The 22465-nt window shown below is 44.0% G+C and overlaps 2 protein-coding genes across 3 annotated transcripts; one reads left to right on the top strand and one right to left on the bottom strand.

Moving 5' to 3' along the window:
• The first annotated feature begins 5207 nt into the window (after positions 1-5207).
• Positions 5208-14923, top strand: LOC133345563 (free fatty acid receptor 4-like). The gene is made up of 4 exons (XM_061556454.1): positions 5208-5978; positions 9332-9527; positions 12347-12475; positions 13334-14923. Exons 1-4 carry the CDS (start codon positions 5629-5631, stop codon positions 13880-13882), a joined length of 1224 nt encoding a protein of 407 aa, XP_061412438.1. The 5' UTR covers positions 5208-5628; the 3' UTR covers positions 13883-14923.
• Positions 14924-14953: 30 nt separating this feature from the next.
• Positions 14954-21744, bottom strand: COMTD1 (catechol-O-methyltransferase domain containing 1). 2 transcript variants are annotated; one of them, XM_061556455.1, is made up of 7 exons: positions 21564-21744; positions 19650-19780; positions 18581-18686; positions 18256-18374; positions 17512-17566; positions 16783-16916; positions 14954-15914 (listed from the first exon to the last, which is right to left on the bottom strand). In XM_061556455.1, exons 1-7 carry the CDS (start codon positions 21568-21570, stop codon positions 15762-15764), a joined length of 705 nt encoding a protein of 234 aa, XP_061412439.1. In that variant the 5' UTR covers positions 21571-21744; the 3' UTR covers positions 14954-15761. The 2 variants fall into 2 exon arrangements, with proteins under 2 accessions (XP_061412439.1, XP_061412441.1); XM_061556457.1 differs by having other exon boundaries at positions 19650-19777; positions 21564-21743.
• Positions 21745-22465: the final 721 nt, after the last annotated feature.

Raw genomic sequence — 22465 nt, 5'->3', positions numbered from 1 at the left:
GCGCATTTGAAAGCACGCGATGCAGTAGCCGTCTTTGTTCGATGGTTAGCCAAAAACCTCTGCGAGGATGACCGGAGTGTGCATGATGGTTTATACTCCTTGATGAGATCAGCAAGGTATTTTGGTTTATTTGTGGCAAGTATATGAAGTACCCCTGCTAATAACATCTGCAAATCCAGCAGCAGTATTTGTATATCATGCCCGACTCTACTGATGAGACCCAGAATGTTGAAAACCGGTCCAGAGTTTGCTCGCTTATTGGTCTGGAAACCCCATAGGACTAAAAGACGTTTTTTATTTATTTTCCGGGAACACAAAACGGAGTGCTGTATATGCTCTATCGTGTTTGTCTTTTAAGATGATGAGATATAAACAGTGGCGCAGGAGGTAGCACACTCACTATGAATTCTCGGGGATGTGAATCGATTCCCCGCCACGGATAACATCATATTTTAATCGGTCCGGGAACACCCATCCTCAATAGACAACATGCATTCATTAACCCGTATTTACCATTGTGGTGAAGTGTGGACAAACAACCTCCATGACTGATTGGCATGGCGTGGGGTGGCCTTCGTCCATCAGGTAGATTGTGTCGTGTGCTAGATCTCAATGATTTTTTGCGTTTCAGGACCGCGAGAATTAACGACTGATACTCTTAGTTCTTTCGGTAAAGTCACGTAGGTAAAAAATGAAATTAAAATTAATAAAAAATAAAAACAATAAAATCACGTCGTTTCGGAGGCAACACAAGCTTCCGTCTTCAGGTGAAACTGTCACAGCAAAAAATCTGTGACAGTTTCACCTGAAGACGGAAGCTTGTGTTGCCTCCGAAACGTCGTGATTTTTTTTTTTTTATTAATTTTACATTTCATTTTTTACCTACGTGACTTTACCGAAAGAACTAAGAGTATGAATCATTGCAGTCACGAAAGCTTCAAATCTAGAATTAACGACTGCCTTGGGGAGGGTTTCATCCAGCAGTGGCTTGGTCATGGCTGCTGTTGATGATAAGCGTGATACATTCTTCAATAGCAATTGAATAATCGATGCATCTTCCATCCCGAGTAGCTCAACCCACTTTGAAAGAAGGGGAGCCTGCACAAGCATACACACTGATCTGTATTCGTGCAGCTGAGCTGATGAATTGTGAATCATAGCAATACACATTGGCATATATACATTACACATAACCTTATGTTTTTTTGGGGCTATTTTTTCAGACTTTAAATTCAAATATACGAGGGTGTTTTTATTGCAGCAAGTTCATTGCAGTACCACACACATGGACGCTTGTGCCTGACCTGTAGTCAACCTCTGAAATTTCCATCTGCAAATAACCTCGACTACTCCTCGTCGCCACGCATGCCAACGTGTTTGCACATACGTAACAGGTTTATTACCTGCATGTGGACCGATATTTCCTGAATCAATCGCAAGACCCTGCTGGTGACGCATTGACGAAAAGTGCGTGCATTCATCGCACTCTTTCAGTTTTCAAGTAATAATATTACCAGCACGCGCGTGTGTGATGGTTACAGCTGACATGGTAGAAGACAATGACTTGAACCTTATGGCGGTATCCCGGGGTCACCTTAGAACCCCGGCTTTCGCATAATGTCCGTGATGCAGCCACGTTTAGTTTGTTGATGGTCGGCGATGCGGCAATCGACTCATCTCGACGAGCTCTACACGATGCACTATTCAAAGTATAATTTTTCGATAACGGATATTTATGCTGATGTTCGGCGTTTCGACATCGCTGAAGTAGCACTGATTTGGGATTGATTGATACCCCAGTCGTGGAGTTAAGTACACACCTGGAAAAAATAGTGTCCCAGAAATAACATATTGAATTGCCTCGGCCCATTTTGTATTATTTGGTAGCCCGGGGTACCGCCATGAGGATCAATTAGTGCATACTCTTTGGTTCTTTCGGTAAAGTCACGTAGGTAGAAAAATACAATATTATTTTTGATTTGATTTTATTATTTTAGTTTTCTACTTCCATGACTTTACCGAAAGAACCAAAGAGTATGGATTCCTGCAGTGACGAAAGCTTAAAATCAAGATCAATTCGTGTTTACGTTCTGCGTGGATAGTTGCATCGTAGTATCGTGAGAGATGGTGGTGGATAGGGGAGGCCTCGATTCAGCAGTGTATTGCTTGATCATGGATGATGATGGAGTTCTCCGATTATATAATTGTCGAGATTGAGTGTGACTACTCTCCATCGCAATTTAATAGGCTATACGTTTGAAGTTGTTTTTTAAAATATATGTTAACCATATATATCTCCAACTCACATAACGTATACTTTATGTATCCACAAGGTTTATCAAAGACAATAACAATTATTGTTATAATCATGATTATTATTATTTAATGTACATACCTTTGTCTCCAATGCTGCATGACGGTGTCCCCATTCACTCGTCGACCATGGGGGTTGTTTGACCATACTTCACCACAGTCACGAAAACTTCAAATCTAGAATTCACCACGCTAGTCAGTGTAAGATTGCTGAAGTGGGGAGGTTCAGAACGAGTTTAGTTTCACTGACGTTCGTTATTCGTCATTGGCCAGGTATTAAACTCAGATGGCCGGATTCATAGCGCAAGTGTGCACAAACCACTGCCCCACCATTCCACCCCTTACCTATGTGTACCTGTATGCGTTCAAAAACATTTGTAAGCAATCTAAAACAACAAACCTCAATGCCCGGTGTTTAACCCCAGTCTAATGGCTCGTCACAATCCAGGTGTCTATTTTTAGCACTGAAATAGAATAAGCTAAGATAATATTAACAACATCGGATTAACGTCTCTGCACAATTCGTTTTTGCAATTCAATGCAAGACGAGGCCCTCTGCCGCCCTGAGGGACGTGTGACAGAGGTCGCAACCGGGTACCCGATACCCGTACCCTACCCGATACCCGGCTACCCGTACCCGGCCGGGTACGGGTGGCCGTTTGCGACCCTGGTGCGGCCGGGTACGGGTAACGGGTAGGCCGTGAGTCACTGGTGAGTAACCGTTTGTCACTCATTTCGGGTAGGGTACGGGTAGGGAACGGGTACCCGTACCCGGTCGGGTACGAGTACGGGTACCCATTTGCGACCCTGGTGCGGCCGGGTACGGGTAACGGGTAGGTCGTGAGTCACTGGTGAGTAACCGTTTGTCACTCATTTCGGGTAGGGTACGGGTACGGGTAGGGAACGGGTACCCGTACCCGGCCGGGTACGAGTACGGGTACCCATTTGCGACCCTGGTGCGGCCGGGTACGGGTACGTGTAAGGAATCAAAACCCGTTTGCGACCTCTGACGTGTGACCCACGCTCATCAGGCAACGTTATTGACGAATGTTTTCAGTTTTTTTCTCCCGGATTCGTTGAAGGTGGGATGTGTGCAGAATAACAATGCATTTAGCTGCAGTGCCCTCTACTGCTCACGATGCCTATTAAATCTGCAATTGGCACATTATGGTCGCCCACCCAAACACTTATGCAGTCTCAAACAAGCTTAGATATTACAAGAGTACATTTTATCCTATACATCGGGATGTCTCAGGAACTGGAGATACCTGGTCTTATAACCTTGAAATTTATGGAAATTCACCACAAGCAATCTCCACTTTTGCAATGGTTATTATGAGACAATATCAAATAATATCTTCATGACAATCCAGCCACTCTTCATCCATGGTCAGTCTATCTACAAAAACAGACATCGATTGCGATGTCAAATTAAGCAGGCACACAATATTCAAAGCACGCATCCAATGACTATAGATGCTCACGCGGGCTGGCATTAAAAAAAAAGCTTAATGGAGCAGTTGGGATGCACTGGAACTGGATTATCGGGCTTGGCTCTGGCATTGGAACACGCACAATAACCAGCAGCATTGTGCAAGGCGAGCATTTCACGCGTAAATTGACACTCGAATGCCCGCAGTTAAACGATGTCTATGGGTGCAATATATCTCCCTAAATGTCGACGTTTCTGTGTTGGAGAAATGTAAGCAGCATACGGCCACGCATATTTTACGACAGAAACAATTTGGTATCCTTCAGGCTACCAAACTATTGTTCCAAAACATTCTGTTTTTTTTCTTCTTCTGCAGTTGACCCTTGAACTCTTAATGACGGCAGGTGATATAAAAGCCATAAGTGTTTTTTTTTTAAACACATCATCATCAAGCTGTTGCTGTCGTTATACGACTAAAAAATACGAATGGATTCGACTTCAATCAAATGCTGGATTACGGCGTTCTTATGACGTGTCTGATGGGTTATGGGGGTTGTTTGGTGATACTTCACCACGCTGTTCATTTGTGGTTAGTGAAGGGTGGAGGGGGGGTGTTAAAAGGGAGGGGGTGGAAGCAAAACAGGTGCAAATATCACTCGCCAATGACGTAAACCGTGGCCGAAAATTGACCTTGGATGGCCGGGTTTTTAAAATCAATATTGTTTCTACACGCATGGCAATGCACAGTCGCATGCGCAGGTCATTTAAACGAATAACGTTGTGAAATCCGGAGTTATTGTCACTACTTTTTATTGTTATAACGCTGATAAACATGACACTTATTTCAGGGAGATTAGCACAATGCGCGATTAACTCAACGTCCTGAATTCTACCGTCAACCACGGCTAATATCAGTAGCGAGTAATATATTGATAATATATTAATCGGATTTAACCCCCTCCCCCCACCACTAAGCCGCAGTGATCAGTTTGGGGAAGTGTGGTGACAAAAACTCTATTTCCGACAACCCCCAAGCAGAGGATTGACAAGGGCTTTGAATTATTTCAAAGCAATTCTCTATAGTGAAGACAACAAAAATCGCACCCATTATACAGATACCATACGGTGGGAATTATTTACTGCATTTGAGATTTTCGTTTCCAAACTTTACGCGACGCTTCATCTTTTGCATCATGAATTCCGCAAACAGACAGAACGTCATAGCGTGGGTCCCCACGCGCGGTCAGCCTTAGCACGGTTGGCTCCGTACGGTGCGAAAGAAGTTATACAGTCGACGCGTTATCTCGGCAATCAATTGTGCCAACAGAAGACCCCCAGCAGTCGCTTTAGCCTAATGTTATCTGTGACCAAACATGACGCCTACGCCATATACTAAGTATAGCGCACTGCTCGAGTATATATGTGCCAGTCACCGACTGGCAGAAGAGCAGCAGAGGCCCTGAAGCTTCCTTGTTAGTACACAGGGAAATGCTGCTGCAAGCCGCGATCATTTATTTCACCCGTCACGGAAATTTCAAAGCCGTCTTTGGAAACTAGTCCGCTGCATAACAATGTCGTTGGCAAGAGACGGCTGATACACTTTTGGGCGGAACATGTTTTTCGAGGCTAGTCTGCCGGTAACATTCTTTTTTGGTAAGTGTTGGGTCAATTTGTTACAAGAGAGAAACAAAAAAACAATGTTGCCATTAGTCTCCCAGACCCGAGATTAATTTTTTATCTAATTGAATGCAACTGCAATTAACGACCATTTCACATTTGCCAAATTGTGTAAGTTAATATTTGTTGTGGCTAGTTGGTTTGGCTGGCAAGCTCCTAGTATAGCCTCACAATACTCGCCGTGGGTCCCAAACTCGGCAGAAGAAATGGGCTCCGTGTCATACCTGGAAGGTTTCGCAGAACCGTACGGAAACCAATCGTTTTTCACCTTCTTTTCCACCTTTGGAGTCTACAATCAGCGTGCCGAGGCATCGGCAGAAACCACTATCCTGGTGCTCATCTTCATTACGAGCCTTGTGGGCAACGTCACAGTGCTCCTGATCGTGTTCACGACCTCCTACATGAGGTCCACCACGTGTCTGCTCGTGACCAACTTGGCCGTTCTGGACATCGTGTTCACGCTGAACATACCCGCCATCGTCATCACCAGGTGGACGGGCTCGTGGATACTCGGCAAGGGCCTCTGCAAGATCACTCTCTTCAACATGTCTCTGTGGTAGGTCCTGTAAGATCCCTCTTTAATATTTCTCTGTGGTAGGTCCTGCAAGATTACCCTCTTCAACATTTCTCTGTGGGAGGTCTTGAAAATTCTCTATTCAATATGTTTCTATGGTAGGTCCTGTAAGATCCCTCTTCAATATTTCTCTGTGGAAGGTCCTGTAAGATTACCCTCTTCAACATTTCTCTGTGGGAGGTCTTGAAAATTCCCTATTCAATATGTTTCTATGGTAGGTCCTATATGATCCCTCTTCAATATTTCTCTGTGGAAGGTCCTGCAAGATTACCCTCTTCAACATTTCTCTGTGGGAGGTCTTGAAAATTCCCTATTTAATATGTTTCTATGGTAGGTCCTGCTAGTTACCTCTTCAACATGTGTCTGTGGTAGATCAGCCTGATAGTCTAGTAGAGGAATGAAGGATTTAAGTTCACGGGAAAAGTAACCATGGTACAATAGCGAGAAAAGAGTGGCAAGAAGGCGACTGATGGCTCGTGAGTGAATGACTGAAATGAATCAGCGAGTGCCGGCTCGCCAGTCAATTTGACTGCTTTGTGTTAAATTATATTACGTGTAGATGTAGTAGAGATAGGAACTGGGTGCTCCACCCGAGATATCATAACGGGAAATATAATGTCGCTTCGTGGATGTCTCCAGATAATTGATAATTGAGCCGCCGGCTTGTCCACAGGATGTTGTGAAGGTTAGTGGGCAAGGTGCCCATTAGCTGTGTTCAGATCTTGTTGGGGGGGAAAACAATCTGAATTCGGTGGACGCATGTTGTGTTGACCATCTGTATTGAATGCATGTGTTAATGATTGAACAGTAGGGATTGGAAGCCAGTCAGGTAACCAAGCCTCAATGACCACGCGATTTTATACTCCTTACAATTGTGTAACCCTTATAGCCTGGAGCGACACATCATCCTAGAACCGTGCGGGGTTTTTTACAAGTGGTATACCACATTCTCCGAATTAAAAGATACATTATCCTCTGTTATAATGCGGCAGCTGCGTGTGTGTTACTGGATTCTCGTAGGTTTAGATTCGTATAACTTCACTGACACTGGGCACAAGTTTTAGGCACGTTTTCTTCATGGATTATAATCTGCGGAATACTGTATTGTTACCTATCAATGTAATGAACACCCTCAACTAAATAGGTACTCCGCACAAGGTGAGTGGTACATCCAGGCACCGGGCTGGTAATTTCTGCAGATAATAATCAGGGTGTTCCATTTACTGTGAAGTGTATATAAACTCACGTCATCGTGTGCACTAGGTCATTCATTACCGTCGACTACGTGTTAAAGTGAAGCAATTGGCTGCACTCTCCGTGTCTTAATTACGGATGTTTAAATCTCCCTTGAAAAACACGACCTTTCTCGACAGCTTCTCACTGTTCGAAGCTAGCATATGGGCCCCAATCAGTTGTACGATGTAAGAAATTATCTCTCCCAGCTTGTACGTAAAAACCCATCATACAGGTAATGCTGTTTCGTCTCATCCGCACTGTGTTTAACCACCACCGCCACTATACTGGAAGGTCACACCATTTCTCGTTCTGGTTCTGTCCTTGCTCTGCTCCACTTTGTATTAGCCCTCCATTGTCTCTTTCCCAAGGACGTATGCATGACCTTCTCAATTAAAGGAACGTGTGATCTGTTATGAACTGCAACTGTGAAAGTGCGTGCTCATTGTTGCTGGCCGCTTGAAGTTTTGGGTCTTTGGCAAGGCCGTAATTATAATATATATTGGGGACACACATCCCCCCCAATATTCAAATATGCTCAAAATGTGTCCCCCCCAATATGTTGCTATAAAATAGATTTCTGTTTATATGATTGTGGTCATGGTTGTACTTTATAAATCCCTAATATCTGCCATTACACACAATGGAACAAGAAAAGATAAAAAAAAAAGATAAAACAGAGCAATGTAATACAATACACTATTAGACATTATTGTTAAAAATAAATTAAAAGTCAATCCTATGTGTTAGTGAATTTTTTTAATATTTTAGGCAGGAAATGGCAGGAAATTAGTATTCAAATTGAGATTTTTTTTTCTGGGGGGAAAATTTGGTCCCCCCCAATGTTGACTCTATGGCTACGGCCTTGGTCCTTGGGCATGTGCTCAGCAACTGGGTTCAAAAATATATATACACATGCAGAATACTGTAGCTTCCATTCATTAAGGTTATTAAAATAAAACACTCGTAAAAGCAGATAACATATCAGAACATAATGCACCATTCATATATGAATGTTCACACTTAAACACGTAATTTAACACTTATAAAACATATACGAACATGCATATTAAGAGTGTAAAACATTAACCTTTCGCTGTTAAGATTCACGTTGCAGTTGAATTTAGCGTCCTCTCGCGGCTGCAGGCGACATACGAACTTTAACAAAAATCAATTCTTGTACAAGTACACGCAATTCGAGGTCACGCAGCCACATTAATCAATACCGATCGATGGATCTTGACACGCCGAATGGAAATGTCCATTGCATTATATGAGCTATATACACTCCATTCTCTGCATCGTAAAACGCTCCGGAAAATAAGACGCACCCCAAACTTTTGCGGTCTTTTTGAAAACACAAAATAAATGTATTTCATCATTCGGGAGAACGCGGTTTTGTGATGGACAGACATCCCGATGATTATGAACGCTCTGCTTTTAAAATGGGGAGAGCAGTCGTTTGGAGGATGATTCTGAAATGATGGTTGTCGCTCCACTGTCCACCCCCCACCGGGTGATCACGTATCGCTGTGGAGGACGATCTTCCAGGAGGTCATTCTTTCCCGAGCACGGTAGAATATATTCTCCGGATCCAAGACGCGCACAGGGTCCGTCCATAAATGACGTCACGCACCTGGGGGGGGGGGGGGGGTCAGACATTTGTGACGATGTGTGACGAGGGGGGGGGGGTGAGAAATGTGACGTCACATCAAAATGCGCAACTTTAAATAAATATAGACAACACGTTCTACTTAATTAAATCGACTTTTTAATAAATGTTTTCTCCTACGACATCAGAGTGCAGCGCCACATTAAATACGCACTACAATGACAATAGTTTAAAGCGATTTGAAGCATGTTTTATTATTTGGGGGGGGGGGCAGAGCTTTGTGACGTCATCTTTGAAGGGGGGTCTGACTTTTAGTGACGCCGTGTGACGAACGAAGTGGGGGGGGTCAAAAATCGTCCAAAATCGCGTGACGTCATTTATGGACGCCCCCCCACCCCTTTTTGGTTGAAAATACGGTGTGAAAAGTGCGACTTGCAATCCGAGATATTACAGGGAATGTGACCTTGACATTTCGGCGTGTGGCATGCAGTGGCTTCTGCTCCGTCTTGACAATGGCGCTCATCAGCTTCGACAGAGCTCGTCACATCCTGCCCCCGCACGTGAGAGCCATCCGCACTCGAGGTCAGCTGTTCGTCTCCATCTGCGTTGCCTGGGTGCTGTCGTGTGTGGGCGCATTGCCTCTCAGCATCTATTTCCAAGTGAAGACCTTCACCTTCTCTGGCGAGGTGAGACCACCCCCACCCACCCACCCACGTATTTCAAGTCCAAAGAAGGATTTTCACAAGACACGATTTTATTTTACAAAGTAAGGCCCACATATCGCTATTTTTCAGAAGCGACCTGGCCACAAATGACAGAGTGGCTTATCGTGCGGAAATGTATAGCAGCCAAAGACTCTAAACGCACATGTTGTTTCTAAATGTGGAGGGAAAGACTGGAAGAACCGGAGACAATAGACTCGGCCACGGGGAGGACATGCAAATTCCAAATATACAGGCGTCAGGATGGAACCCACGACCTCCTGTATACCCGGCGAGATAGATAACATCTCGCCGCCTTACTACCAAGTCAATACACTTCCCAGGTCCTCGCGAACTATAGTGCTGTACATTCTATCGACAGGTGGTTATGTGCACCTTTCCACGTTTATAGAGATACAAACATTGAGAATCGTGGTTGCACGCTGCACGCACCCGAGCATTTCTGAACGCGTTTCACGTGGCTAGAGCACACTGGATTTGAAGTTTTCGTGACTACAAGGGTCCATACTCTTTGGTTTTTTCGGTAAAGTCACCTGAAGACGGAAGCTTGTGTTGCCTCCGAAACGTTGTGATTTAATTAAATTTATTTTCTTTTTTTACCTACGTGACTTTACCGAAAAAAACAAAGAGTACAGAGCACACTGATTAAAAATAAGACGAGGCATTTATCGTAAGAAGTGTTAAATAGCAGGCATATAGAAGCGGATAGTCAGCTGTCAGGGCAAAATGAGTTTACATTATTGTCAAGAGTCCGTTTTATTTTGGTTTGTGTCCCCATGTTTTTAACACTCCAATGAACATGCAACGTAGAACCAATGTAGCCATGTGGTTGGAACCGTTGGACCAACATTGGTCCAACGTTGGTTCAAGATTTCATAATTTTTTTGAGAAGCCCTTTTAATGAATTTGTGCAAATTAAATCGGGTAAGACCTGAATAGCCACGCAACTCTATAATACAAGTGTATTCATACGAGATCATCCTTATGAGAGTTAACATGCCTCCCTCGTTACAGGTTGACATACACACAGACAGATGGACGAATGTAATGCATTACGTTTTCAACTTTAGTTAAATGCTTAAAACGCAGTGCATGGCAAAACAACACGAGGCGCGAAGGATATTCCACTCGCACAGCTCATTAAACAAGGACGTTTTCAATTGATGGCGCTTTTCAGGGAACAATGCTGACAAGTAAGAATGCCATCTACCCAGTTTGCAACGTTTGCATGTTTTAGGCACGTTGCCTAAAACATGCGTGCCAGTTGTGTTGTCATGTTCACGCATTTACAATGAAAAACTCACTGATTGGACAGGATGTTGACCCAAATTCAGAAAACAACCTTGGCACCTGAGGCGAGGTTAGTTAATTATGAACAGTAGGCTTGAGGCGATCTGCGGCAGGTTGACAATTTCCCAGGGGTAAATAGTCAAGTGTGTTCAGGACAGGTGAGCAAAGAACGCTATCATTGATGAAAGCAGTAAATGTAAGGAAGGTACAGTATAATGCTCATCACTTGCTTTCCATGGATCTCACCTGTCGCAGTTTATATTTCTGCACGACATAATTTACATGAATTAAACACATTATTTAGTGATGCTGCGTTGCCATTGGTACACAGAGTATGAACAGAATCAACATAAAATTTTGATTTAAAGCTTTCGTGACTGCAGGGATTCATATTCTTGGTTCTTTCGGTAAAGTCACGTAGAAGGAAAATAATAAAATAATGAAAATATAAAAATCAACATTGTCAATAACACTGTGGCCTTAAAAGAAAAACGTTTCGGACGATGGCACTTCATTGCACAACAAAATGTGGGTATCTCATTTACCAATGCCACCACATCTCACAAGCGAAGCAGTGCTCGGGTTGAGCCGGGATAAGTGATTGGATGGGTGACCATCATGCATTGCCAGCTTTGTCACAGGTGGCAGTGCGACTGTGCTACATGTTGGTGAGCGGGTGAAAGTGCAGGAAAATGCACAGTTTTTTTTGGGGTCTTTCGGTAAAGTCACCTATATAGGTTCAAAGAAAAAAAAAAGTACGACGTTTCGATCGCAACACAAGCGGTCCTCATCAGTATTTTATTTTTTGTGATTTTCTTTGAACATATCTACGTGACTTTACCGAAAGACCCAAAGAATGTGAATTCCTGCAGTCACGAAAGCTTTAGGTCGTACCTCTGCACTCTCCCACCTTCACCAAGCTGCGCTAACCAGCGTGGTAGAGTTTGGTGCAACTACTCCCGAGACAACGTCATGGCGTGGGGAGGCCACAATCCAACAATGGACTGAGAGACTTGGGCTGTACGGGTACACCTAGATCACCTTCTCGACTGCTAATATTATTCCGCCCCTGGTTACAGCAGTAGAGAATAAGCAAAACTTGCCCCACCACATCTCCAACTACACGTGTTGCACTGTATGTTGGTGTCTATTATATGAATGCAATGCTGAATTCCATCGCGTTGCATGGAAGATATAGTACAGGGTGATCCATGTATAGATACTGCACTTATTTCGAACGAACCTTTTTACCTGTCAACGGGTGATTTAATCGTGTTCAATGGCTTAATATCCTAAAGAGAGTGTTCAAATATCTCAGAAGTGGAGACTGTACAGTATTGAGATTTGTGGGAGGCATAAAATGCTGATTTCCTCCGTTACTTTTTCCATATTATTTTCGTGGGGTATCCATAAATGTATCACCCCGTATCATTACAACATCCTGGTTCGGGATACTTAATGGACGCTTGCTGTCTTGTGCCCTCTTTCTTTAGGAAGTGCACATTTGTACCATCCTGTGGCCAACAAGGGGCACATCGTGGTCGTGGCTGGTGGTGATTTTCTTGAGCATGCTGGTTGTGCCTTCCACAGTCCTCACGTTGAATTACAAAAGGATTTACAAGGCAGGTTATTATTCTTACAGCATGAGCGACTGTTGACATGAGCATTTCGAGGTGTATTGCCATGATGTTGGCAAACCTGGTGCGGCAGTTGAAACAATGGGCAAGCATCTTCTTGGTTCTTTCGGTAAAGTCACGTAGAAGGGAAATAATAAAATAATAAAAATAAAACATAATAAAATAATTCTCACGACGCTTCGGCCACAACGCAAGCAGCCGTTTCCCTTCTACGTGACTTTACCGAAAGAACCAAGAAGATGAATCCCTGCAGTCACGAAAGCTTTAAATCGAAATGGGCAAGCATTTTAAAGCCGGTGTTGTACCTTGACCTTTAGAGATAAGATGCCTGAAGATGGGTACAAACTATGATTTAAGCCTATAGTAAGGCATGATGTGTCAGAGTGGCACAGTGATTAGCGAATTCCACTAACCCAGCCATCTATGTTCAATTGTGGCGCAGCGGTGGCGAGATGTTAATTATCTTGCCCTGACACCTGTTTATTTTGGAGTTTGCGTGCGTCTCTCCCTGTGGTCGCGTGGATTTATTCTCCAGCTCCTCCGGTTTTTTCCTCCACATTTAGAAACAACGTGCGTTTAGAGTATTTGTCTGCTATAAAACTCAACATAAGCCACATTTGTGGCCTGGTCGCTTCTGTAAAAGAGCTATATCGCTCAGTGGGAATTATCTGGTAAAATATAGTTTTTAGTTTAATCGCTGGCCATGCCCAATGCCACGTAATCATTGGGCTGGTGCTGGGTCTTCCGTGTATGTCCCCATAAAGAAACGTACAGTTTACTTTTGTTTAGTGAATGCGTTTTCCGCGTTTCATTCGTAAATCTAAGTTGTGCTCTCTTTATCAGGTGGCAAGGGACAGCAGAATCCGTGTTCGCCAGAACGCGGAGCCTGCTCGGCTTAACGGTGGCATCAGAATTTCCTTTAAAGAATTCCGCCTCATCAAGATGCTGATAATTCTGGTGATCTCACTGTACATCATGTGGGTCCCGATCTACATCATGCTGTGGCTCATCGAAGCAGACCGAGAACTCGTGAACGTTTACAACTGGAAGCCCTTTCTGTCCTCCAGAGCGTTCCTCTGGGTGTGCACCGTCACGCTCACCAACTCGGCCATAAACCCGGTCTTGTACGGGGTCCTCAACACGCAGTTCCGACGTGGCTTCAAGAGGTACTTCTGCTGCCTCCTCCGAGCGAACGCAGACTCCGCCACGGACGAAACGACGACCAACGATCAGAACGTCCAGAACGTCGAGCAGCTACACGGTCGAGAGGCAGCAGGCCGCCGTCAACGGCGCGGTGAGGGCCGGGGGCCCCGTGCCAGACTTTGGGGGGCACGAGGAGGTGTGGCCGGCGGGCACCACAATCGCGAGGTCAAGTGGAGGCCACCGAGGTAACGGAGCACTGCCGTCCTCTCATTGCGGGCCGATCAGTCGCCGTTTCTGAGGTCGGGTCCACACCTGCGCAACCCGAATCGAATATGCGTGGACCTCTCTCGACGACCAGTTTTGCCCGGTGGTGGGCAGACGATGCTTTCAAAAGATATATCCGCTCAGCAATTTGTAGTCGCGTAATTCCATCACGCGCACATTCAAAAACTAAGATTGGTCGTTGCAATCTCGAAAAGGCTGTTAATTTCCTCGTTGCGCGACCACTCGCTCAGATGTGGACAAAGCAGTTGCAGGCAATTGGTTGCGCAATGTCAAGCGATTTTGTAGCGCAGTCGATCGCCCGTGCGGATCCCGCTTCGGACAACTCAATGTAAAATAAGTAACTTGCACTGGACTATATCTGGGATCATTATTAAAGTAATCGATTACCGATAATCGGTACTCGACTAATCAGACGAATGTTCTCCCATAGCGCTTAACAGACTGTTGGGGCAAGTGCTGTTGGCGAGCTATTCGAGGCTGAAACAGTGCACGGTGGTGTGAACAGCACCATTTCCGACCACCTTGACCCCCCCATTGCCGATGTTATAACGTGCGTCTCTGTGAGATGTGATGACGGAAGTGATGCAGTTTGTTTAGATGTAAAATATTAATGTTTAAAGGATAATTAAATGGTTAACAGCAAATACCATTGATTCAGGGGTTACAATTGATGTTATCTGTTGACAAATGACATGTGCTCCCTTCAACCTGCAATTATTGTACCAGTATATAGAGTCAAACAACCCCGATGATCAACATGACTGGCAATACATGTACATGCCATGTATTATTGCATTTATGTTGAATGTAAGCAGATTTAATTTTTTGTTAAAAATACACAAGCCTCTTTAGTATTTTCATTAAAGATCTGCTTTTTTTTAGACCTGATGACTGCATTCTGTTTACATTTGTATGGCATATGAATGACTACACTATCACAACTGCCTGCAACATTATTGGCAACACCAAGACAAATTTCCAGCGAGTTTGCAAAGAATTATAAAAAAAAAAAATCAACCGCATACATATTCCATAAACATTGTGCGCAGTTAATTGATTTAATTACATAATGAAAATGGAACCACTTAATTGCAATGTTAATACTTCATTACACATTTTTTAATAATCAGATTTTCAAAATTCGTCATATATAAACTAACAAGCCTCATGAACATGAACATTGATCTCAAAATCAACACCTTAACCAGTTGGATAGATATACTAATGCTGAAATTATTTGTGTTCACAGGTATGAATTATCGAAAAACTTTCTCCACAATAGCACCACAGCAGCATCATAACAATTCACACTGTGACCAGTCATTGTTGCAGACAAATTTGTAGAACGTTTAAAATGTAAGCATACCAAAAGGGATTTATATTTTCACACATATCTTTTCAAACGATTTCCATTTGCATTGTTGAGAAAGTTATCTGCAGATTAAATTTACTGTAAAATAAAAAATATATATATTTAGTTAAAACATTTAACACAAAAATGTGGCATTGGTAAGGTGATGTTTCAATATAACAAGAACAATTAGTCACTTGTGCCTTAAAACCACATTTCAGGAGACCAGTTTTCAGAAATGTCGTGGGCACAAAAGGAGAGTTAATTTGTGACATTACCAGTCAATGAGAAGGCATTGTTTTTTTTGTCAATAAATGAGGTCATGTTACATTAATATGATTTTATTTTAACATTTTCCAATGAAGGTTGAACCGAGTTAAAGAGTCAGCTCCATCCGTCTGCGTGTCTGTCGATGAGTTATAGTCTCCTGGAACAAAGTTTCACACTGAAAAAAGCTCCCTTCTTCCCCATAGCACAAAAACAATGTCGAGGTTAACGCTTGAAGGCCAGAGTCAGCCCATCTCCAATGGTCAGCATGCTGATGTCCACACGCTGGTCATCCTTCAACTTGTCATTGAGACGACAGATCGACATGGTTTCTTCATCATCTTTTCGTGGGTTCAGCACAGATCCTCCCCAGATCACCTGTGCATACAGACCAAGCGCACATCATTAGTGGGGTGCCGTTCCCAGCCTTTCTGCGGCTGCCTCACATTCCGAATCCTCATCCTGGCATGTTCACATGATGCGTCACAAAAATGACCGAAACGTCTGTCGACATCGTTTTACTTTCCCGATTTTGTCAATATATCACATTGTCAATTTCGAATTCAACGTTAACACCAACTCTGGGACCGCTGTATTAGGCGGCCAAATAGAGAGTTATATTCTATTCAAATTAGTTATGAGGCACTACTCATTATCCATTCATAGCTCTCTCTGAACCAGTGGTGGAAGGTGCACATTGTTATGGCGGTATTGAGTCAAGCTAAGTCCCCTGTGTTAGTTGACACATTCATTATGCTGAGAATATTTTCTACGTATTAACTTACACGGGGATTTTGATTTAAAGCTTTCGTGACTGCAGGGATTCATATTCTTGGTTCTTTCGGTAAAGTCACGTAGAAAGGAAATAATAAAATAATAACAATATAAAACAATAAAAATTCTCACGACGTTTCGACTGCAACACAAGCAATCATCATCAGGTGTAAAATCCACAGCAAGAACATTTTCTTGCTTGGAATTTTTATTGTTTATATTTTTATTATTTTATTATTTCCCTTCTACGTGACTTTACCGAAAGAACCAAGAATATTACACGGGGATATTTGAAAAATATCCCAGCAAAAAAATACTGATACTTTGGTGTGCTATCTTGATTTGATGTGCTATTAGCCCATAATGGTATTTATTGCTTTACTTGCATTATTTTTTTCTTAATATCAACTCTTAAGTACATTTTAAAGCAGCACATTATGGATTTTACTTTCGTAACTCGGTCGATACTTACATTGTCAATGGCAACAATGCCACCCTTTCTTATCAGGCGCAGGCATTTTTCATAATAGTTAACGTAGCCTTCTTTGTCCGCATCAATAAATGCGAAGTCGTAAGTTCCTTCCTCTCCGGCAGCAAGGAGCTCATCTGTCCATGACGGTAAATAAAACAAGAAATCACGAGCAATTCGTGGGCAGACGCGTAAGACACGGAATTTTTAGGACCTACAATCTTCAAAGTGCAGCCGTACGATTGCTTGTTCACATCACTGCCGACAGAAGGACATTCACTCCTGCAAGCTCTAAAGAAACCCATCAGAGCAGTGGTTCTTCACGTTGACTGCAGCCCGCATCCCCCCTTCGGTTCTTAGAAAGGGCATCTCGCTCCCAAAGAGGGCGCATACACCCCAGGTTAACAACCACTGCACTCGAGAATTATTTTTGACAACTCTTCGAGACTGGCCAGACATCTTCAAAGGAGTTGGAAGTACCCACACTTTATCTCAACATACATGACCATGCGATTGGCTCGTGTATCCATCTATACTATTGGTTGTTGCACAGAGGTGGGGGGGGGGGATTCAAACGTTGTGCCATTTATTTACTGATATGCAAACTGGATTCAAAATCCAGTGTTGTGCTCTTTATTATTCAACGTGTGTTCAATGTGCAGTGAGACTTCCAATTTTAATTATGCTTACAGTGCATTGCAGAATATTTAATACAAATTTTAATTTACTTACCCAATGTCGCACTGGCAGGCTTTATTCGAAGGTCAATTTTGTGCTCTACACCTGCCTGTGAATAGAAAGGAACAAATATCAGTTATGTGAAGGACAAACATGCTTAATGTTTGGTTTATAACACAAGTAGTGTTAACCACAATCATGCTTAATGCATGGTTTATTACAGAAGTGATGAAACTAGAAATATTTGGTGTCTAGCATGGTTAGGATATAAACAAGATTGCATTATCGCTTGTTACATATGCACCTTTTTTGATACTCCATATAATATTATAATTTATAGCACTTTGTCAATCCACTGCTGGGTGACATTATCCACGACCTGTCAGTTGTGGTGGTTTTTTGACCACACATCACCATACGAAAGAAGCCGACCATACTGGTCGGTACAGGTTTCCGAAGGGAGGGTGGCCTTGGATTGGTTCAGAAACTCGCTATGGATGTTAGCCGTGGCTGTGAGCCAACCTCAGGTTACAGGTTACCAGGTATGTATTACAGCATGCTAGCCCCTGCTTAAAGATAAAACTGTAAGTTCATTACCAAATTGTAAAAATACACAATGATTATGAAATCAATACATGTTATACTTTTTCAATGGGCAGGTGCTTGTATTATAAATCACACTGCAGCAACCACATTGTGGCCAATACACTCAACCATTCATGGATAATCTGGCCTTCATCCAGCAGTGGATTGATCATGGCTAACGATAGCATCGAGGCTAATCTAGGTAGTGCTTACCTCCTTCCAATATGGCTTCCCTATGTTGGGGAATTCCTCTGTAATGTCACAGGCCACTATTTTCCCGTCGTCAGGAAGAGCCAGAGCAATACTTAGCGTGTTGTATCCTGTATAAACACCTTCGGAAATGTACAAAACCAATACATAGCCGTTTGTTAGCGTGTATTGAATCGGCTTTAACACGAACACAATGTTCCAATTATTTATGTCGATACATTTACTTTTATATTTTACGTAGCTAATGTAATATTATTGAATTAAATGTTACGCAACATCACGTTGAATATTGTGCAAGTCATTCTGCACTGTTGCAAAATCCACTCACCAACTTCGATGGCTTTCTTTCCCCCGATGAGCCTCAAAAGATTGGCCATAAATTGGGACTGTTCACAAGCCACCATCATTACACTCGCTGGGTGTTGCATCGTGCACTTGTGGAATAAAAGCAGAGATCACATTGTGAATGCCAGAGCACCCTTTGTGCTTGTTCTTTGGCACAAACATTTCTCGTTCAGAGGTTTTGCACCCAAGCAGGGCATCGCTAGTTTATTACAAAGCAACTGTTTATCATGCAACGAGAATGCAGAAAACATGCAGAAAACTATGGGAGCCATTATTCTGGGTTATACATGCACACACATGCAAGCACCCTGAGATAGCATTGAAGCTCCCATTTGAAGACCAGCTAAATAGGTTGGCACTGGCGAGTACTGTTTGCAAAGCACACACCAATGAGTGCAATTGGTAGATGTGCCTGTGATTAGCATGAAAAAATAAATTTCTGATGTAACTTTTGCCTTGAAAAATATGCTTAATTTGGATATTAAAGTGGGAATTTGGTTTAAATTTGCAATGGTCCCCAGATGTTACTAGTGATTTTAAAAAATCTCCTTTCATTTCCCTTCCCTCTGCTTCCCTTCCCTGCCATATACAGTAGATCAGAACTAGGGGCTCCTCCAGAGCGACTTGTTTATTCCGATCACGGCAATCATTTGTATCCTCATTCTGTCCGATGTCTGTGCCGTTTAAAATATTTACGAATAAAATAGAGTGGATCGCCTGAAACGCTGGAGGCCAATAATTAGGCAGCTTAAAATGCAGGCGGATTGCCCGACAACAATAAAAACGACTGCCTGAAAATGTTCAGGCAAGCTTGCTTGATAAGCCCGGTAGTAGCCATTGCAGCTGGTTGGAAATTTAACAAGTTCCTAAACAGCCTAAAACTTAAGAAAATAACTCTAGGACCATTCTTAAGTTGGTGGAAAAACAAATTGGCTGAAAAGTAAAAATCTAACACAAAATATCGGTGATTTGACTATTTTCCCATGAACTAGGCTTAAAGCAACCTTTACAGTTTGCCTTAACACGAGAACTGGACAACTTAGGACACTTACATTGCGGAGTTTTTCAAGAGCTGGGTGTTCACGCAGAGAGTGAGAGATAATGTACTCCATCATCGAGTTGTTAGCTACGCCTGTAAGGCTCTTAAATTTAGGTCGCCTTGTGCTTGAATCCTGATTACCTGCTTAGATCATGCAGTAACACAACAATCACAGTACACACCATTGGTCAGAGATCAGATTCCACAGCCCCTGAACAATCTCCTACCAGGTGGAACAACACGGACATCATGATGAACACCCTGAAAACATTTGCGAGCTACAAAGCACAACCACGAACACATGCGCAGTATTAACAGCAGTATCATCTGCTGGGGCATGTGTTGTTGGCGAGCCCTTATTAAGGCATTGTGTAACACGTGAAGGGTATATGGCACAACAGACATGCTCTGTTTTGCTCCCTAGTCATGCTCTTAACACAATAATTTATTTTCAGCAAAGTTGACAGTCTGTGGAGAGGCTCTGATGAAGTTACCTGGATTTGTATATCAGCTGCTGATATTGCAATACATTGCGTTCGTCACACCGGTGCTACATCGCCTGGCACCTAGGGTTTTCATCTGGGGGTAGGGTGTGCATTTTGTACATTTTAAGAGTTAGAGGCATTCACCGCTCCTGCTAATTTAGGAATCATAACGGATAAGTGAAGGGCATTGCACTCTGGTGGATGCATGGCAGGGGTCTGTGAACCCATTACATAAATTACAGCCATTTTGTCAGTCCACTGCTGGATGAAGGCTTCACTCGGCTGGGTCAGTCATTGGGGTTATTTGACCATGTCACCACGCTTGACAGTGGTGGGGTTCGTGAAGGACGGGTGTCCAAAACCATGATAAGATAGAACTCGACATTAGCAATGGCCAGGTATTGAACTTGGATCGCCCAAGTTCATAGTGCAGTGTCCGAAGCACCACGTGCCATCGATCTGATGAACTCGTCTGTGAAAAAATGTGCGGATAATGAGTTGTTCCTGCAATGAACGATGAGAAAATGTTCAAAGGCTCGTGGAAAAAAAATAGTTATGACATTTCGACTTAAAGCTTTCGTGACTGCAGAGATTCATATTATTGGTTCTTTCGGTAAAAAGCTCTGTTTCTTCACCTGAGGACGGCTGCTTGCGTTGTGGCCGAAACGTCGTGAGAATTTCCTTTTACTATGTTTTATTTTGTATTATTTCCCTTCTACGTGACTTTACCGAAAGAACCAAGAATAGTTATGACATGGAGTTTTTTTTTCAACTGCTGTACAATATTGCCATCTTAAAAACCAGAAAAAAAACACTTCACGCACATGTTTTGGAGATCTTTATATACATAAAAAAGTCTAAAATAGATTTAAGAATTTACACTGCAGGGATGCACCCGTGACCATCTGAAATTCAATGACTTCCGCGTACTGACAGCAGAGGCTTGTCGGTATGTCGTCGTCACACGAAAGGAAATGGAGTGGGGGCGAAAAAAACCCACCCCAGCTAAGGCCCACGTATTTCAGTTCGCTGCAAAAACACACGCACACGTTAAAAGGCGAAATACTACACAGCAGTCCATACAAGTGAGGAGGACTACCACATGCGCATTTAATATTCAGCATCTTCAAACGGCTCTCCATCCTTGCATAGTTAATTACTCTTGCGTCCACATTCACCGGCCACGGCACCACACAAGGTAAAGCTGTGAATCGGCAAAAGTCAACAGGTTTGTTTTAAAGCAGCGGTGACGGCATTACGACTGCGCCTAATGTAGCACGAGAGACAGAGAGACACAGAGAATCATTCATGCAGCAAAACCCCTAACGTGTACACAGACGAAAAATCACATCACCATTTTGTTCACGACACAGCAACGCTAGTTCTAAAATACAAAAAACCCAGCGTCAATCACCAAACAACAACAACAACAACGAACGTACCAGCCATGTTTCGTGGCAGTCCTCCCAGCTCTCTCTCCAATTTGTAAGCTGCTTCTAAGCCGACTTGGCGGAGGCTTTAGACGCAGCCGCTTGCTTGCTTGCTGCTGGTGCTGCTTCTGCACACCACCCGCACTCCAAGCTCCACGGTACGCCGGATAAGCAAGCGTCTTGAACGTGCAGAGGCGTGGCTCCAGCTCTGACAAATCAGCTGCTGCTCGTGGCCGGATGGTGGCGGGCGGGTGGCGGTGTCACTTCCCAGGCCGGCGCAGAGGGCCCAGCGAGAGGGCTCTGGGCTCCTCCCCCCTCCCCCCTCGCCTCGCCCCTCCCCCCTCGCCTTTCACCCCCCCACCACCCCCTTCACCCCCCCCACCACCACCCCCTTCACCCCCCCCCCACCACCACCCGCCCTTCAACCCCCCCCCCACTACCACCACTCGCCTTTCACCCCCCCACCACCACCCCCTTCACCCCCCCACCACCCCCACCCGCCCTTCACCCCCCACCACCACCACCCACTTCACCCCCCCACCCCTACCCGCCCTTCACCCCCCCCCACCCGCCCTTCACCCCCACCACCACCCCCTTCACCCTCCCACCACCACCCCCTTCAACCCCCCCACTACCACCCGCCCTTCAACCCCCCCACCCGCTCTTCACCCCCCCCACTACCACCACCCGCCCTTCACCCCCCACCACCCACTTCACCCTTCACCCCCCCCCCACTACCACCACCCCCTTCACCCCCACCACCACCACCCGCCCTTCACCCCCCACCACCCACTTCACCCTTCACCCCCCCACCACCACCACCCGCCCTTCACCCCCCCACCACCAAAGGGCTGGCAGAGTAAACGATTGTTGCGATGTCAAAGTGTTAGAGTTCGTAAGTCCAGGAACTGGGC

Source organism: Lethenteron reissneri, chromosome 22 (assembly GCF_015708825.2).
Source record: "Lethenteron reissneri isolate LAM-NWPU_2019-01 chromosome 22, ASM1570882v1, whole genome shotgun sequence".
Lineage (NCBI taxonomy): Eukaryota > Metazoa > Chordata > Hyperoartia > Petromyzontiformes > Petromyzontidae > Lethenteron > Lethenteron reissneri.
The sequence above is the reverse complement of the archived record's forward strand: the minus strand, read 5'-3'. Positions and strand labels throughout refer to the sequence as shown.

What these genes read in the sequence shown, in the direction of transcription:
- COMTD1 (XM_061556455.1), bottom strand. An exon ending in GGAAGCCATATTGGAAGGAG is followed by an intron (nt 17,567 to 18,255) that starts GTAAGCACTACC and finishes TTCTATTCACAG; the next exon opens with GCAGGTGTAGAGCACAAAAT. An exon ending in GCATTGTTGCCATTGACAAT is followed by an intron (nt 15,915 to 16,782) that starts GTAAGTATCGAC and finishes CTGTATGCACAG; the next exon opens with GTGATCTGGGGAGGATCTGT.
- LOC133345563 (XM_061556454.1), top strand. Translation starts at nt 5,629, where the DNA reads ATGGGCTCCGTGTCATACCTGGAAGGTTTCGCAGAACCGTACGGAAAC. An exon ending in CCTTCACCTTCTCTGGCGAG is followed by an intron (nt 9,528 to 12,346) that starts GTGAGACCACCC and finishes CTCTTTCTTTAG; the next exon opens with GAAGTGCACATTTGTACCAT. An exon ending in ATTACAAAAGGATTTACAAG is followed by an intron (nt 12,476 to 13,333) that starts GCAGGTTATTAT and finishes TCTCTTTATCAG; the next exon opens with GTGGCAAGGGACAGCAGAAT.